At 38.1% G+C, this 17423-nt stretch overlaps 2 protein-coding genes across 2 annotated transcripts in view; one reads left to right on the top strand and one right to left on the bottom strand.

Moving 5' to 3' along the window:
• Positions 1 to 17423, bottom strand: part of LOC126372447 (N-acetylneuraminate 9-O-acetyltransferase) — a 397639-nt gene that overhangs the window by 302828 nt on the left and 77388 nt on the right. The gene's annotated exons all lie outside the window — the stretch shown is intronic.
• LOC126372647 (uncharacterized) overlaps positions 1 to 17423 on the top strand; it is a 302389-nt gene that overhangs the window by 229030 nt on the left and 55936 nt on the right. Inside the window, exon 8 of the mRNA XM_050018495.1 lies at positions 5377 to 5572. Within this exon, the coding sequence (XP_049874452.1) occupies positions 5377 to 5572 (196 nt within the window). The remainder of the gene's footprint in view (positions 1 to 5376; positions 5573 to 17423) is intronic.

Raw genomic sequence — 17423 nt, 5'->3', positions numbered from 1 at the left:
CTCAATATATAATAATATAATATCCTTCCAGATGTATTCGACCATGGCGACACGTCTCCAAACTAGGTGCGCCTAACATTCGTTATTTCTTATATGGCTGACGTAACCGATCTTAGCAGTAAATGTACGACGGTATATAATTATAAGTTATGGCCGCAGATGGTCGGACCTTCAGCCTGTCGCGTTTTGAGTCGAGCTCTTCTCGACGCTTCTGTCCATAGTATGTTGGTGTTCACAGTATGCCTCCATTGCGGCCGATCCTGGTCCAGTACCTCCCATCGCGATATGGCCACGTGACATCTTTTCATATGACGTTTAAGCACATCTTTGTACTTACTGCAAAAGTTGGCCCAACACTCAGAGCAAGAGTCATCGACCTTGCAACGCATAAACAAAAGAACATCGCGACTCGCTCGCAATTGGACTTAACTTTTACATACATTATTTCATGTGTATCTTTGTCCTTTGTTTTAGCAAAGAAACCTGGCGTCATGCCATTTCTAGTTTTACTGCCAAAGTTGCGTTACAAATTGTGTTGCTATATTGTAATTTAGACTTTGTAGTTTTAAAACCTTGTTGCTATTTGCTTGTTTTACCTCAACATTTTCTACTTCTAAATATTAGATCCAAAAAATACTTGGACGGGACTTGAAACCCTAGTTCTTGTAACGCTGGGAAACCATTACATTGACAGGAAGAGGCCAATAGTGGCTTGACAAGTCCGAATCAGATTTGTTCGATCGAGATCCTTAAGCATGTACTAATGAGTACCATAAAAGCAAAAAAAACTTTATTTCATTCGTTCTATGGGTAGCTTTCGTATTTTGCAATGTCAATTTTCTTTGCGAATTAAAATCTCTAGGTTGTAGGCGAGCTTCCCCTTACGCCTCAGCAGCTAACAGCCACTTAGGACCAAAGTAAGACCCAGAGAGGGTGAGGTTGGCACTCGATACGAATTTGTGCGGGGCGGAGAATTACCGTTTTATACGTAGTATTCTTTAACCTGTTCCATGTAAACTCTTCTTGGTCTTCCCCTTCCTCTCTTTCCTTCTAGCTTTCCTAAAAGGTTAACGGCGTGTCTTATAGGGAAGTCAAGGAATTGGCCTTTGATAGACTGGAATGGAAAATGCTACACCGACAAGAACGTGGCTCTTAAATTGATGATGATGATGACGTAGTATTATTCAATTTATGACTACGAGTTGAAAAACACATAACTAAGTATTTTTTGACGTGACTTATTGAAGATTTGCTGCAAATGGTATTAACTACATGGCTGGACAAATGGTGAGCGGTGAGGACTCTCACCCGGTACAAACTTTAAGACAACAGGCCTAAGGGTGCCCAGTAGGGCGCTAACCTCACTTCAGGACGTCGTCTGAGAGAATAATATTTGAAAGCATTAGTCGACCCTAGTTGGTCGGCAGCGATAAGCATTGAAAGCGTATCGTGTTTCCGAAGTGTTTGTTGTCGCGAGCTGATTGGCTGCCTCTATTCTTCTATCGTGTGGACTGTCAGGTGGATTACTAACCCCATCAACCCTGGTGTCAGGATTATTACTGAGCCGCCATAGGCCCCTGACATGACTAATGTAACGACTACGCACTTACATCAGTAAGTAATAACCGGTACCAACGGCTTAACGTTCCTTTCTAAGCACGGATCATCTTACGTTTGGACAGTCAGGTAATCAGCCTGTAGTGTCCTAACCAAACTAGGGATCTGCCTGCCTCTATGGCTAGAGTAATCGGGTCGTAGGGAACATAACTAAGTAGATATACGACGCCTTCGGAGATTCATTGTGACAAGGCAACAAGGCAAAGTAATTATATTATTAAACAGTGTTCTGGCTTCGTTTGTAAATTGGTTTATCCCATTCCGTTCTAACATAGGGCTTATCTAAGTCAAACTAAATTCGCTCGTGCCCGTCGGTGTTTTAGGCTAAAATAGCAAGGAGCTTTCCACAGCTACTTTTGTTATTACTCTAAACATTGTAAATGCGGAATACTTAACAAGCATCCTATCTCACAGCCGATCCTATGTCGCGCCAGTAACAAAATGTATGCAGTTAAGACTCTCCGTGGTCAAGTGGTTAGGACGTAGAGCTTACCATCTAGAGGTCCGGGTTCGATACCCGGTAGGGGGGATTCTCTTAAAATGCATAAATGGTTTTGTCATAATTTTAATTATCATAATCCTTTTCGCATAACGTTTTTAAGCATAATAGTACTTTCCCATAATAACATCTAAGAATACTGGTTTGTTAGGTATAACTTATTTTTGGACTAATATTTGTTGGTATAAATTTGATTCGCATATAAATAGGTATCCATAATTCTTTTTTAGAATAATAGTGTTTTGTCATAATTTTTACAAGGCATAACAGTAGGTTAGGGTCCGGCGGGGGTGGCCCGTGGGCCACCTCTACGCCGCCAGCATGTTTATCTTACACACGAAAAGTATGCTGAATGATGACCAACAGCATTACGTATAATAATTATGCTTATATATCATTATTGTCATTAATTATTATGCTTATAGTAGTTATGAGTTTCAAAATTATGCTTAAAAAATTATGACAAATTAATACTATGCGTAACTAATAATAGGACAAGTAACATTATGCCATGGTAAATTATTACTTACATAAAAAATTATGCGTAAAAATAGAGAACCCCGGTAGGGACTTGGTTGAAATCATTTTGTAAGACTGTCCTTTGTTTGGTAAGGACATTGCGGGCTTGAATCACGATTGTCTGAAAAAAGTAACATGATTCCTAGCTTCGTTACGCCGTTGAAACACCTTCACCAACCCACAGTGGAGCAGCGTGGAGTATGCTCCGTACCCCTTTCGATTAATTGAGGGGAGGCCTGTGCTTAACAGTGGGACGTATATAGGCTATTTATGTATAAATAAAAAAAATCAAAAGTCACTTGTGGGTATCAAGAGTCGTATTTCGGTTCTATTCATATCAAAGTAGCAGTTACTATGTACGTAGTTGACATTGCACCGTAAATAATGCACAAAGCGTATGAGGGCAAAGCGAGATATACAGGGTGCTAGTAACACCGTAACGAAAACTTAGGGGGAAAATTCGGACCACGACTTCTAATAGGAAATTCCTCAGAACTCAGTATCATGGTCACATACCTCCGAAACTACATAATGAATACATTTTCGCAGTCGCGTGTAAAAACCGGACATGTCAAATCTTCAGGTTAGGTAAGCGGACCCTGTGAAAAACAGGATAATACTAGAGGGATGATGATTGTGCTTTGTAGCTACATAGAACCCATTAAGATAAAAAAAATAAACTGACCAATTATTAAAAACCATCATTATAAATCGAACAGATTTCCCAAGTGTTCCATGATCCTGAGTTTTTGCTGCGCAGCATTAGTAAACATTTCCGACAAGAAAAACACCTATCGTTTTTAGTACGATCAAGTAGACGTTCTATTTTTTTTTTTTCGGTACGGTGTCAATAACACCCTGTATACTACAGTCGACTCGTTCAAAACTTTGTATTTTTAAAACTGTTCTGACATTTACATACCTACAACTAGGTACGTAACTGTGTGCTGTTTGTAGCTGAAAGCACACGAGATTTCTTCCGCATCGTAGCCGCTGTTAGAATGTGGGTGAGAGTCCTCAGCGCTTCCCAAAAAAAAAGCTGTCCGAATTACAATACAAAACGCTAAGTTTATTTATCATCATTATCGGCTGATAATGATGATACGGCGTACGGCTGTACGACGGAAGGAAAAACATCATGAAGAAACCCACATTCCCAAGAAAAGCATTTTCGGAGGTAGGACCTAACCTGTGTTGTGCTGATTTTTCCTTCGCGGGTGGGAACGTCAGACAGGCAGTCGCTTCTGTAAACCGGATCTGTCAAATATTCATGTTAGGTAAGCGGACCCTGTGAAAAACGGGATAATGCTAGGGAGATAAGAATATTTTGATGTTATTGTGTGATGCTCTGTCACGGGGCCACCACCTCCAATTCTGTTGAAGATTTTATTATAGCGTCCTCGTCCCGCTCAGCGTCCTCTAATAATAAATATTTTCTTTCTTTCTTTTGGATTCCGTGGTCTACCTGCCCCAACGGTAAATAGGCATGATCTATGTATATTGGAGAGATGGATAAGACTGCATGCCAGCTCATCACCTTTCTTGCAATGAAAATGTTATCATTGGTGACAGTTCGAGCAACCACCGAACTAATTTTGACTTGGTTTGACAGGACTAAAATTAGCTCTATCCCTTTCTTGCACTTATTGTAAGTGCAGGACGGCACTCATTTGGGAGCTGTCGAACTGAATTTGGGTTGGGTTTGTGTGCACCCGAATGGGCACCAATGTATTTTATTTTATTTCGTGTAATTTCATTTTTATTAATAATATTAATTTTATTTGATTTTATATATAATTTAATTTTTAATTTATCTAATCTAATCTGATGTACTTATACTTATAATTATGGATATTCATCTGAAATAAATAATTTGAATTTGAATTGAATATCTTAGGCCGCTGTCAGGAACGCGCACTGGGACAAGCGTCGCGGCGCAAGGTGCCGGACAAATAAACGTATGAAAATGTACTGAGCATTCATGGAGAAGCGTTTTTGCAAGCGTTTGTTTGATTTGTACCATAAAGATATATTATTTACAAACAAAAACAAATAACAAACGATAAACAACACAAAGCGCTTAAACAATTACAAAGTGTCAAGGAAATCACAATTCGAATCCGAAGTTTTCGTTTTATACAGAACTTTCCAAGTTCAGAATGTAATTTGGAAAAATCCGATGCCATCCAGTATCGTATCGCGCCGAATTCTTCTGATGACGTCATCGGATCAGAACAAAAGTCGACCTTATCTGTTTGGTAATAGTGATAATAAGTATAGGTATGTTTTTTATATTTAGTAAGTACAGAGTATTTAAAATACATAATCTTTATTTCGTAATTTTGCACTATCCGCGCAGTTATTGTTATTTTATTAATTACTATTGTTATGTTTTTTGTTTAGTTATTTGTTATATTCTATCACCCACAGGTTGTCTGGAAGTAATTACTGTAAACCAAATTAAAAAACACCTCGTTAATAATGTTTATTATTATTATCTATGGATCACATTTCCCTCATTGCCTAGAAATGTATTTTCGGACGTATGTGACCTAACCTGTATTGGGCTCGTTTTCCCTTCGCCGGTCGGAAGGTCAGACAGGCAGTCGCTTCTGTAAACCGGACCTGTCAAATCTTCAGGTTAAGTAAGCGGAACCTGTGTAAAACGGGATAATGATGATTATCTATGGATCAAATTGTTAGAAATACGAACATATTAAAACAAAACTCGTTTGTTCCAGACCCATACACCGCAACGAAGATCCAGTGCAACGAGACGATAGTGCTATCCCACTCGCACCCGCACAGCGTAGTGTCTTCTCCCGGCTTCCCGCGCTCGTACCCCGACGACGCGCACTGCGTGAGCCAGGTGCGCGCGCCGCGTGGGCACACGCTGCGCCTGCACATAGAGGAGCTGCACACTGAACATGAGCCGCAGTGAGTACAAGGAGTTTTTTACCTGACTTACTGAACTGACTGTTTACCATATGGTGTGCAATAAATACTTTGACTTTGACTGAACACTTACACACACACACACACACACACTTACACGAACTTTTTTTTTAACTTACATACATAATAATAATAAAAGTTTATTTAGGTAAAATCTACGACACACATATACATTTAGATACATAAACTCACGCCCGTATTCCCCGAAGGGGTGGGCAGAACTACAAATAATCAAGAAACTATTGGCAGCCACTTTTGATACATAGTCCTAAGGTGCATAATGATAAACCGTATGATGATAGGGGATCAGCCTATTGCTCTTAAAGATGATCCATCATGTTCGACAGGACGCTGTCCCTTTGTCGGCTTTTACGACATGCCCGGGAAGATAGGCAGTCTAGCAGAGGAGTTTTTTTTTTTTTAACTTAATCTTTATTATTTTTATTCTTGGTTTTCTGTTATCATTGTGTATACTTTTAGTTGTTGTTGTAGTGCCTTTACAGGGTTCCTGTTTGTACTTTCCTCTTCTTTTAAGACCTCTGTAAAAACATCAGGAATGCAATAAATATCTTCATCATCATCATCAGCCCATTAACGTCCCCACTGCTGGGGCACGGGCCATCCCTATGGATGGATAGGGAGAACGGGCCTTAAACCATCACGCGGGCCCAGTGCGGATTGAAGGTTATTAACGACTGCTAATGTAGAAGGGACCAACGGCTTAACGTGCCTTCAGAAGCACGGAGGAGCTCGAGATGAAAACTTTTTTTTGTGGTCACCCATCCTATGACCGGCATTTGCGAAAGTTGCTTAACTTCAACAATCGCAGACCGAGCGCGTTTACCGCTGCGCCACCGAGCTCCTCGATAATATAATATAATGCAATAAATATCTTATCTTAACAGCATTGATTGCTGGCACACCCCGGATACTTCATACTAAGAAACCTCGTTTTACACAGACACTACACATTGACGTTATCGTACACGCGCAACTGTGTGTGTGACGTCTGACGCCATAGGACTGAAGACAAAAGTAAGACGCTGGAGCGGAGAGTCGCCGTTCTGTACGTTGTATTATTTCTTATTCTATGCTACTAGACTAGACAAATGGAGTGCGGTACTAAAGTAGTTCTTGCCAGTAAAAAGCGTTTCTCTTTACTTACATAGTGACCGGGTGAGAGCCCTCGCGCCGACCCTTTTTGTCCGACCAAGTAGTTAATGCCATCTGCGGCAAATCTACAATAAGACACGTCAAAAAAAAATTATACATAAGCCAAATACATACTATTTGGAGATCCCCACCAGCGGATGGAGGGTCCGGCACTTCAACAAGCTTCCCGTCAGCAATTGACGAATTAAGTATATCTGCAGAAATCAGGGCCATTATCCGTCCCTTTCATTTACGACGGATAATAAAATGACAGGTATAAATTAAAATTCGATGGTGTATACTGAAATCAGCGCCAATGCTGATGTTCATTGTGGCAACACCCACGTTAAACAGTCTTGTCAATTTTCAAACTTGATCTAAACTTGAACTAATAATCTTGCATAAACTCATTTAATTTGAGGTTTGTACCAACTCACTATAGGTACCGATTTAATAACTACTCCAGCAAACTTTAGTGAGTCAAGGTGAGTCGCTATAGAGCTTCTCTATGTTACTTTCTTAATGTCATTCGACAGTCATCGTTTTTCCAAATACTTACAAACGAACGCTAATTTCCATGTTCACCAATTATTAGATTTTTATCGTACATCAGAATTTGAATTCAGAACACAATAAAATTAAAGTATGTAAGTTCTTTATTCTGAATTTAAATTAATTAAATGAATAAAGTAATGGGTCGAGTAATGGGTGGGGATGGGAGTAAGTAAGTACTGGGTCGAAAATCACTACATAAAACAAAGTATAAAACAAAGTCGCTTGTACGCTTAAATCTTTGAAACTACGCAACGGGTTTTGATGCGGTTTTTTTAATAGATAGAGTGATTAAAGAGGAAGGTTTATATGTGTAATAACATCCATTAAATAGTGGAGAAATACTGTTATTTTTGAGGTTTTTAATGTGATGTCGTAAATAATTTAATTTTTTGCTCAGCATTGCACCCGAGCGAAACTGGGGCGGGTCGCTTAAATTATAAAATGAAAAAAAGCCAGTCTAAAATTATCAAAAATCAATCTCATTTTACTTTACGACTTATTTTCGAATTTTATTTATGAATTTAGTAAAAATGAGCACGACATTTGACCGCCTTCATTGATGACGTCACAGGACAGTATTTCCATACAAACTCCAAATATAACTTTAGTTTTGACATTTCGTAAAAAGTATCTCATTTGACTAAGTTGTCAAGTAGCCTATTTTATTTATTTTTTATTTTAATTTATTCAGGTTAACAATCATTTACAATACAATATTATTAATGTTATAAGCTAGTGAAGCTAATTACAGTTAACCACGTATTTAATTTTATGTTGTTATGTTGTTCACGCGGGAATCAAAACAAAACAACAATAAAGTACTAAGTTCTAAATTCAAATGTTGCACCACAGTCGCGCCACCAAGAAAAATACAGTTGTATAAACACTGCCTCTTGGTGTACCACCAAGGCACTGGTACGAGGTACACCACGTTTCAAAGGTGGTGCCACCATGGTGTCCTAGTGAGATATGGTCTGGAACACAAGTTAAGACAACTCCAAGCGAAATTTTGGGTTGTAAACAATATGGTACAATACAGAGTGGTACAGTTTCACTTCGTGTGTTTCACATATCTCTGTACGTGTGTGTTTCGCCTTTGAAACTAACATTAACGCCTACACATGACTCGAACTCCTACGCACCAAACTTGTCTATTAGCAAAATGCTATTATTGACTTTTGAACCCATAATGTTCAGATTTGTAATTGTTAATCTAACTTCGCAGTTGATTATGAAGCATAAGTTTATATAGATACTGAAAGGCGGTTATTGCGACCTTTTATATATGGTATTAGAGACGCGATATAGAACTACGCTGCGACGGATTTTGGTGCGAAAGCAGCCAAACTAATAACTTGCACCTCAGATTACTTATTAATTGATGCCGCGGGAGCATAGCAAGTGGGACTGAAATATGCACAAAACGAACATGTTATCTTCTTCTTCTATCGTGTGGGTTGTGTGGTGAATTACCAGCCCCATCATCCCTGGTGTCAGGGTTATTACTGAGCCGCCATAGGCCCCTGACATGACTCATATAACGACTACGTACTTACATCAGTAAGTAATAACCGGGACCAACGGCTTAACATGCCTTCCAGAGCATCGGATATGTTTTGATGTGACCGCTTTACTCGCCGACGCGAGTTAACACGCGAAATGCGGACTCTTGTAATTTAGTGCTCAGGGCATATCTCCCTTGTTTCTATGATCTGGGCAACATGCAAAGACGTCACAAATCTGCTTACTGGTAACAATATCCAAAACCGTGGAATATCCAACTGAATATCCACTTGGTATTGGATACATTCTTCGCGTTCGAATATCGTGTGGATTCGTGTGTAAATATCCAACGGGCATCTAAAGTCTGGAATAAAACCGAAATCGTATTTTGGCTAGTCGAATGAACAGTATGGCTGCGTCGGCTTATTTGACTATTTTGAGAAAACTGCATTATACCTACAATTGAACGCAGAAAAAAAACCGCATCAAAATCCGTTGCGTAATTTTAAAGATTTACGCATAGGTACGCATAGGGATATAGAGACAGAAAAAGCGACTTTGTTTTATACTATGTAGTGATAAAACAATTGAAATATATTTACACTTTGTTATTCTATATTTAATTCTATATTTTTGTAGCATTTAAGTATTACAGACCAACAGAATTTGAACAGCAGCTGCAAAATTGCAGTTTAGATGCAGATTGACGTAATAACTGCATAGAGACTACCTAATTTGAGTTTGTAAAACATGCAGAAGCATTATCAGGAATACAATTTCGTTCATACTAACGTTTCTTTGAAGTCCCGACGACCCAATTACTCTAGCCATAGAGGCAGCCAATCAGCTCGCGACACCAAACACTTCAGGACCCCCATACCGACCCCGCCAGGGTGGTCGACGACTTCCCTCAATCAGCGCTTATCGCTATTGACCCACTAGGGTCGATTAATTCTTTCAAATATTTTTCCTCTCAGACGACGCCCTGAGCCGAGATTCGCGCCCAACTGGGCACCCTCAGGCCTGTTGTCTTAAACGTTGTACCGGGTGAGTGCCTTCAGCGCTCCCCATTTGTCCGGCCAAGTAGTTAATGCCATCTGCGACAAATCTACAATAAGTCACGTCAAAAAAAAGTTTCTTTGAAGGGCTAAAACATAAGAAGAATATTAGCCTGTATCTTCAAAGGGGTAGGCAGCGGTGTATACTATGTAGTGGGGGTACAAATCCTGGAAACAACGTGATAGCAATTGTTATGAACTTGAACTCAAACTCAAGCCGATTTCAACGGTTTAAACCCCAAGTCGGGATTCGAAACCGTAACACTATGATGTCTGTCACGCAAGAATGGAATATTCTAGATTGTAAGTGTAGACATGTATTGTTCTATGTACCTTTTATAGTTAGGCGAAAATGACTGATTGCTGAACGCAATCGGAGCGCTACGGAGCGCTCTTTCTTTCATAATAATACGTCTTCCTTTATCATTGACCTAAATAATATAAATATTTATTGCTTTACCGTGTACAATCCACATTCTCAATTATTATCTGTACTATTAATGTATCAATTCATCGAATGTAGGAAAATAATACCAAGTTTTACCGTAAGTGGGCCTAATAATTAATTCAAGATGACTTATTGTAGATTTGCCGCAAATTATATTAACTACTTGGCCGAAATGACACGGCACGTGTAACTTGATTCCGTAAAATAGGTAGCCACAAAGACTGTAACCTAGAACTTGACAGATGGCAGCAGTAACTGTCAGTACTGGTATCATATTCAGAGGCGGAGGACAGGAGTCCTAGTACGACTTTGAAATAGACTCTGGGCGCCATCCCACTCGCGTCAGACAGAGTACTGCGGGGCGGAAGGCAAGAGGGAAACCACTGCCCTATTTTTGCCTAAAAAAGTAGCATGGAGAATGCTACACCGACAAGAGCATGAGCGCAAGATAGGTAATATAGAAAGAAAGAAAGAAACGTTTATTATAAAGGGACATAGGTAGGTAGAGACCACAGAATTCCACTTACCACGATCCTGACACTCCACTTTCACTTCTTCCACTCTCAGCAAAGACTAACACATCCCTTAACATCATGTTATCTTAACAACATTCGAAAATCGTATTTATAATATTTCTATTCTCATCAACAATCAAATATACTTTAATTATAAATTGTAATTATACGTTAAAAAAATACTTAATTGAAAAAGCATTCTATACGCTGCTGATTATTGTATTGTAAATGTATGTATTTTTTATTTTTTTTTTAAACTTAAAATCTTTATTATTTTTATTCTTGGTTTTCTATTTTCATTGTTTATAATTTTAAGTTGTTGTTGGGCTTTCAACAGTGTTCCTGTTTGTACTTTCCTCTACTTTTAAGACCTTTGTAAAAACATCAAGAATGCAATATCTTATCTTTATTGCACAAAACTTAACACATGAATACAGTACAATTGAAAGAAAGACAAAGAAAGTATTTATTATTAGGGGACGCCACAATAACAATATAAAAACAACTGGAGATAAAAACTTACACGAATTTACATATTAACGGAAACGTAAAAGAAACAGAATATTCATAACTACGAGTACTTACAAATTATATTTTATATAGTCTAATCGGTACTTAAAATATACCCGAGAAATACGTTTCGGAGGTATACGACATACCCTACGTATATATTGGGTTGGTTTTCCCTTCGGGTTGAAAGGTCAGACAGGCAGTCGCTTCCGTAAAAACCGGACCTATGAAATCCTCAGGTTAGCGAACCCTGTGAAAACGGAATAACGATAATATTGTAAACTCTTAACATTAACAAAACAGCTATACAAAAGAAAATAAATACAATGAACAACATAACATTACAGAACTCCTTTGACATTTCAAACTTGCAAGAATTGCAAGACATGCAAGTCTGTTCACTAACGATTTGTCATCCGACACACAGCAACGTCGCAACTTGGCAAGATAGATAGTGCAGACGGTAATAGGTCGACGATTTTACAGAACTAGTGACGTTCTGTTACTTGGTTTGTGAGGGACTTGAATTGCTTTTCTAGACATACAATATAAATTCACGCCTATAGAATAGAAATTCATCATTATCACTAATTTAAGAGCCACCCTCTTGTCGGTGTAGCAATCCTCTCCATGCTACTTTTTAGGGAAAAATAGGGCAGTGGTTTCCCTCTTGCCTCCGCCCCGCAGTACTCTGTCTGACGCTCTGTCTGTCTGTGTGTGTGAGATGGCGGCCTCTGAATAGTACTGTCAGAAAATAGAAAAAAAAATCTCTCAATAGAAAACTCTCCCCCTTTCCCTCCTTCCCTTTCTTTTTTATTTTTTCCTGTTTTTTCTTTCTTTCCTTTCTCTACTAAACTAAACCTTAATCCGTGTATTGTGTTTTGTTTTTCACTCTAATCTATTTAACCCGTAAGTCGTTGAAGCGGAAGGGAGCGCGCGCGAACTATCTATCTCGCTCGCAAGAACAAGATTTTAGTGTCCAGACTCTGCTCAAACGTAAACTATATTTTTTCTTATCTCTCAAAAAAAATAGAAACAGATTAAGGAAAAGATGGCAGAGGAAAAATGCGTTGTTCAGAATTTCTGATTTAATTTATTTATTATTGAGGAAAAGAAAAATGCAGCTTATTAATTACTTTGAATCTTTTCCTGTTTTTTATTATGTCCTCGAAATTTCTCTGCGACTTCCTCGACATTAAATAATTTATTGTGACATAAACCAACATTGTCGCTGTAATTTTTATTGAAGACAAGTTTAGGTAAATATGCGACAGAATTTCCGGTCTGCAGGGACCGCACGACAACCGCGCCGTTAATGCTATCTACGTAGATAGACGTCGTATGGCTATTGGTCGATGCCCTCGATATATTTCATGCCGCGCGCGGCGTGATTGCCATGCCGCGCGGGCTGTAGTTGTTCATTAATCAATCAATCAATAATTCTTTATTGCACAAAAACATAAAATCAGGAATAAAATAAAATAAGCACAATGAACGGTCTTATTGCTAAACAGCAATTAATCTTCTTTTCTTTTTTTAAATAACCATAGCAATCCTGACCATAGAGACGCATACATACATACGCAGACGCATACACTGGCCATGCTCAACAAGTTCTCTATGGTCTGGATTGCTATGGTTATTTAAAAAAAGAAAAGAAGATTAATTGCTGTTTAGCAATAAGGCCGCCCATTGTGCTTATTTCATTTTTTTCCTGATTTTAAGTTTTTCTGCAATAAAGAATTATTGATTGCAGTGTATGCGGACGATGTCGACGGGCAGGTACGTTGTACCAGGAGTTGCCAACTACTTCGGTGACAGAACACTCCGTAAGCGAGTACCGTATCTGTACAACGGTTCTCTATTTTTACGCATAATTTTTTATGTAATAATTTACCATGGCATAATGTTACTTGTCCTATTATTAGTTACGCATAGTATTAATTTGTCATAACTTTTTAAGCATAATTTTGAAACTCATAACTACTATAAGCATAATAATTAATGACAATAATGATAATATATAAGCATAATTATTATAAGCATAAAAACTATACTCCGAATAAGAAAAGTTTTGGCACAACTTTGAACATTTCCGAAACTTACTTTTTCCTTGGCTGCATTTGGTTCATGATTGTGACTTTTTTATATTTTTTGACTCTAATTCATGCTGTTGGTCATCATTCAGCATACTTTTCGTGTGTAAGATAAGATAAACATGTTGGCGGCGTAGGGGTGGCCTAAGGGCCACCCCTACGCCGTTATGCCTGCCTACGCTGCTATGCCTTGTAAAAATTATGACAAAACACTATTATTCTAAAAAAGAATTATGGATACCTATTTCTATGCGAATCAAATTTATACCAACAAATATTAGTCCAAAAATAAGTTATACCTAACAAACCAGTATTCTTAGATGTTATTATGGGAAAGTACTAATTATGCTTCAAAACGTTATGCGAAAAGGATTATGATAATTAAAATTATGACAAAACCATTTATGCATTTTAAGAGAATCCCCTGTACAACTTGCTGCCTGTCGACATACGTCAGGAGTGCAATATAAATAAATTCAGTAAATCTTTATTCAAACATCTTATGCAAAAGATCTCTTAGCTATAAGTTAACTGTAAGTATTTTAAAACATAATAACTTTAAGCGAACTCCACTCCCGCAGACAAATCGAGGAATTGGTTTTGTGGGGTTTTTAATGTACCAATATTTTTGGTATTTTTTAAGAAAAATAAGCATTTTGCTTAGTACTTACTTACTACAATGAAACAATCATTATCACTAATTTAAATTAAAATTAAACTTTCCCAGTATATATCTACATTGCATGCAGGCTAGTCACCTGATTGTCTAAAAAGTAAGGTGCCGGGTACGAATCCCGGTGGGGACATATCACAAAAATCACTTTGTGATCCCTAGTTTGGTTAGGACATTACAGGCTGATCACCTGATTGTCGGAGATGATCCGTGCTTCAGAAAGCACGTTAAGCCGTTGGTCCTGGTTTCTACTTACTGATGCAAGTAAGCAGTCGTTACATGAACCATGTGAGGGGCCTTTGGCGGCTCAATAATAACAATGACACCGGAGTTGATGAGGTTGGTAATTTACCTCACAACCCACACGATTAAAAGAAGTGGTTTAGCGCCTGAGTCGGAATTCAAACCTATGACACTACGAAGTACCTTACTAGATGTAAATTAAATTAGTTTCCGAAACACAAACTGTTAATGCCGAGAATAACAACAGCTGGAGCTAATGAGTTCTGCAAATCCCTTTCAAGAGGACCTGGCTAGACAGATTTACAATTAAAAACTTTTGACGCGAAACCATTAATCCAGAGAAGTTTTTAGTAATGTAAACTAAAATAACTGAGAAATGGATTTCCAGTAAACCGTATTGAAAACTGCGAGTAATTTTCTGAAACTTTTTATTTACTTACAACAACTTCAGGGTATTAGTAACATCGTAAAGAATACTGAGAGGGATGATGATTCACCTCATAATTTTGAGTTAATGTCAAGTGGAATAGTGTCAAGTGAATTAATTGCTGTATAGTTGGCTTTGAGATTGTTTTGAATTTAGATGAACAGTAAATAAAAGATTAAAAAAAATTAAAAGACATAATAACGGGTTCTTACCGCGTTTAAATGGGGATATGAGACTCCCGATATTTCGACACTGTTGCAAGTGCCATGATCACGGGATGACTGATGAGATTGGAGTGGAGTAGGTAGATCCATAATTTTCTACGGGCAGACATATCTGTCTACCCTCTTTCTTTGCCGCTTGTTTATGTTTTTGATATCGGAATGTTCGGAACCATTTGAACTCGCACCAAAACCGCTCGCCATCCCGTGATCATGGCACTTGCAACAGTGTCGAAATATCGGGAGTCTCATATCCCCATTTAAACGCGGTGAGAACCCGTTATTATGTATTTTAATTATGATAATAACCGCGTAAACTTAAAACAATGTAGATTAAAAATAGTAATAATAATGTAGTGTCTTACCATGATAATGGGTACCCTTGGCTATGGGACTATGGATCTTCTTCTTCTATCACACAATAGAAGGGTTATGAGGTGAATTACCAACCTCACCAACCCTGGTGTATTATTGAGCCGCCAAAGGCCCCTGACATGCCTCATGTGACGATTACTCACTTACATAGGTAAGTAGTAACCGGGACCAACCGCTTAACGTGCCCGAAGCACAGATCATCTATGACAATTAGGTGACCACGGACAATTGACAACATTTCAAATTTTTAAGCCGTGGTTTTTTTGTGCTATTTCGAAAGTACTTGTTTAAATAGAAGACACGTATTTTTTCTTTTCAAGATTTTTCCACTAGAAGTTACAAAAAAATTTTTTTGAAAATTGGATTCTGCCATTGATAGAATGAAGGCAGTATAATGTAATGTACCTTTGCATGCGTATTTAAAACAAGTCGCAAACAAAGTGTCATGTTATGTATGACATTTACTTTTTTTATAATTTTTATGTAAAGGTCTGAACTTATTATGCCTCCCTCTTCTGACCTCGTGGATTTTTCAATATATTTCTATTATTACTGAATTAAAAAATCTGAAAAAATGTGTTTTGTGTAAATCATAGAAATATCTCGAAATGGTTTTCGATTTAAGGCACCTTAGTAAAAATGAAATGTTGTCAATTAAGTGATCAGCCTGTAATGTCCTAACCAAACTAGGGACTACAAAGTCATTTTTATAATATGTTCCCACCGGGATTCGAACCCGGGACCACCGGATTCAAACACTGCACCACAGAGGCCGGTTGCTACTTACTGACGTTAGTACGCAGTCGTTGCACGAGTCATGTCAGGAGCCTTTGGCGACTCAATAATAACCCTGGCACCAGGGTTTATGAGGTTGGTACTCTACCTCATAGCTCACACGATAGAAGAAGAAGAAGTACCATAGTCATGGTAAGACACCATAATGTGTTCATCTAAATTCGAAAGCATCCCAAATCCAACCGTCCAGCAGTTAATTAAAACTCACTTCATCATGCACAATCAAACTGCAGACAATACGTACAAAGGCAGGACAAATCTCAAGATACCACTCCAAGTTATCTGCTGTGTCAATCGAGGCGGTAATCCCACGGTATTGAACCGTCAATTGGACCACAGAGTAAAGAAAACAGTACATGTAGAATACTAAAAGTAGTGGAATGAAAATGACTCCAAAGTCTAACAAGGACATCAGTCGTCATCATAACATTTAGAATAGAATAGAAATTATTTATTGTAAAAGGACGCCACACACGAAGACAAGACAATAACACCACTTAAAAATTTTCACAACACAATTACAAAAAGCATAGGAGGATGTTCATTACAATGATCTTAAGGTGGTGGTGGACGTCCTGAGATAAAAAGGCCTCACTCAGCACAAGTCGCGGCGTGAACCACGACGCTGGTATTATGTGGATCCGTTTACGTAATATTACGTACATACATAAACTCACGCCTATTTCCCACCGGGGTAAGCAGAGACTATAGAATTCCATTTGCTTCATCCTGACACTCTTCTCTTGCTTCCTCCACATTCATCAATCGCTTCATATACGCACGCCGGTTCAGAGTAGATTGTATTAAACCTTTTCTAAGCACATCTCCAATACGTAATATTCTACTGTGTTTATGCGGTATCATACCGGGTGAGAGCCTTCAGCGCTCCCCATTTGTCCGGCCAAGTAGTTAATGCCATCTACGGCAAATCTACATTAAGTCTGGGATATTATTCTACAAGGTAAACCTTCTATACCAAACGTAAGGAGGATAAGGGTAAAATCGCCCTTAAATTGGATTGTTAATTGTTAGGTTATGATGCCACGGGGTGAAATTTTAGGTGAAGTAAGTAAAAGTAACCGCCTCCGTGAAGAGTGTTTATTGCACTGGTCTAATATATATATATATATATATATATATATATATATATATATATATATATATATATATATATATATATATCCAATAGCGTAAACTTATAAATATATTGTTGATTATTTGTTATATCAGGTGTTAGGGGCTCTAACCGGGCGTCTTGTACA

This window comes from Pectinophora gossypiella, chromosome 14, assembly GCF_024362695.1.
Source record: "Pectinophora gossypiella chromosome 14, ilPecGoss1.1, whole genome shotgun sequence".
NCBI lineage: Eukaryota > Metazoa > Arthropoda > Insecta > Lepidoptera > Gelechiidae > Pectinophora > Pectinophora gossypiella.
Note: the sequence above shows the minus strand (reverse complement) of the source record. Positions and strands in the feature narration are given on the sequence as shown.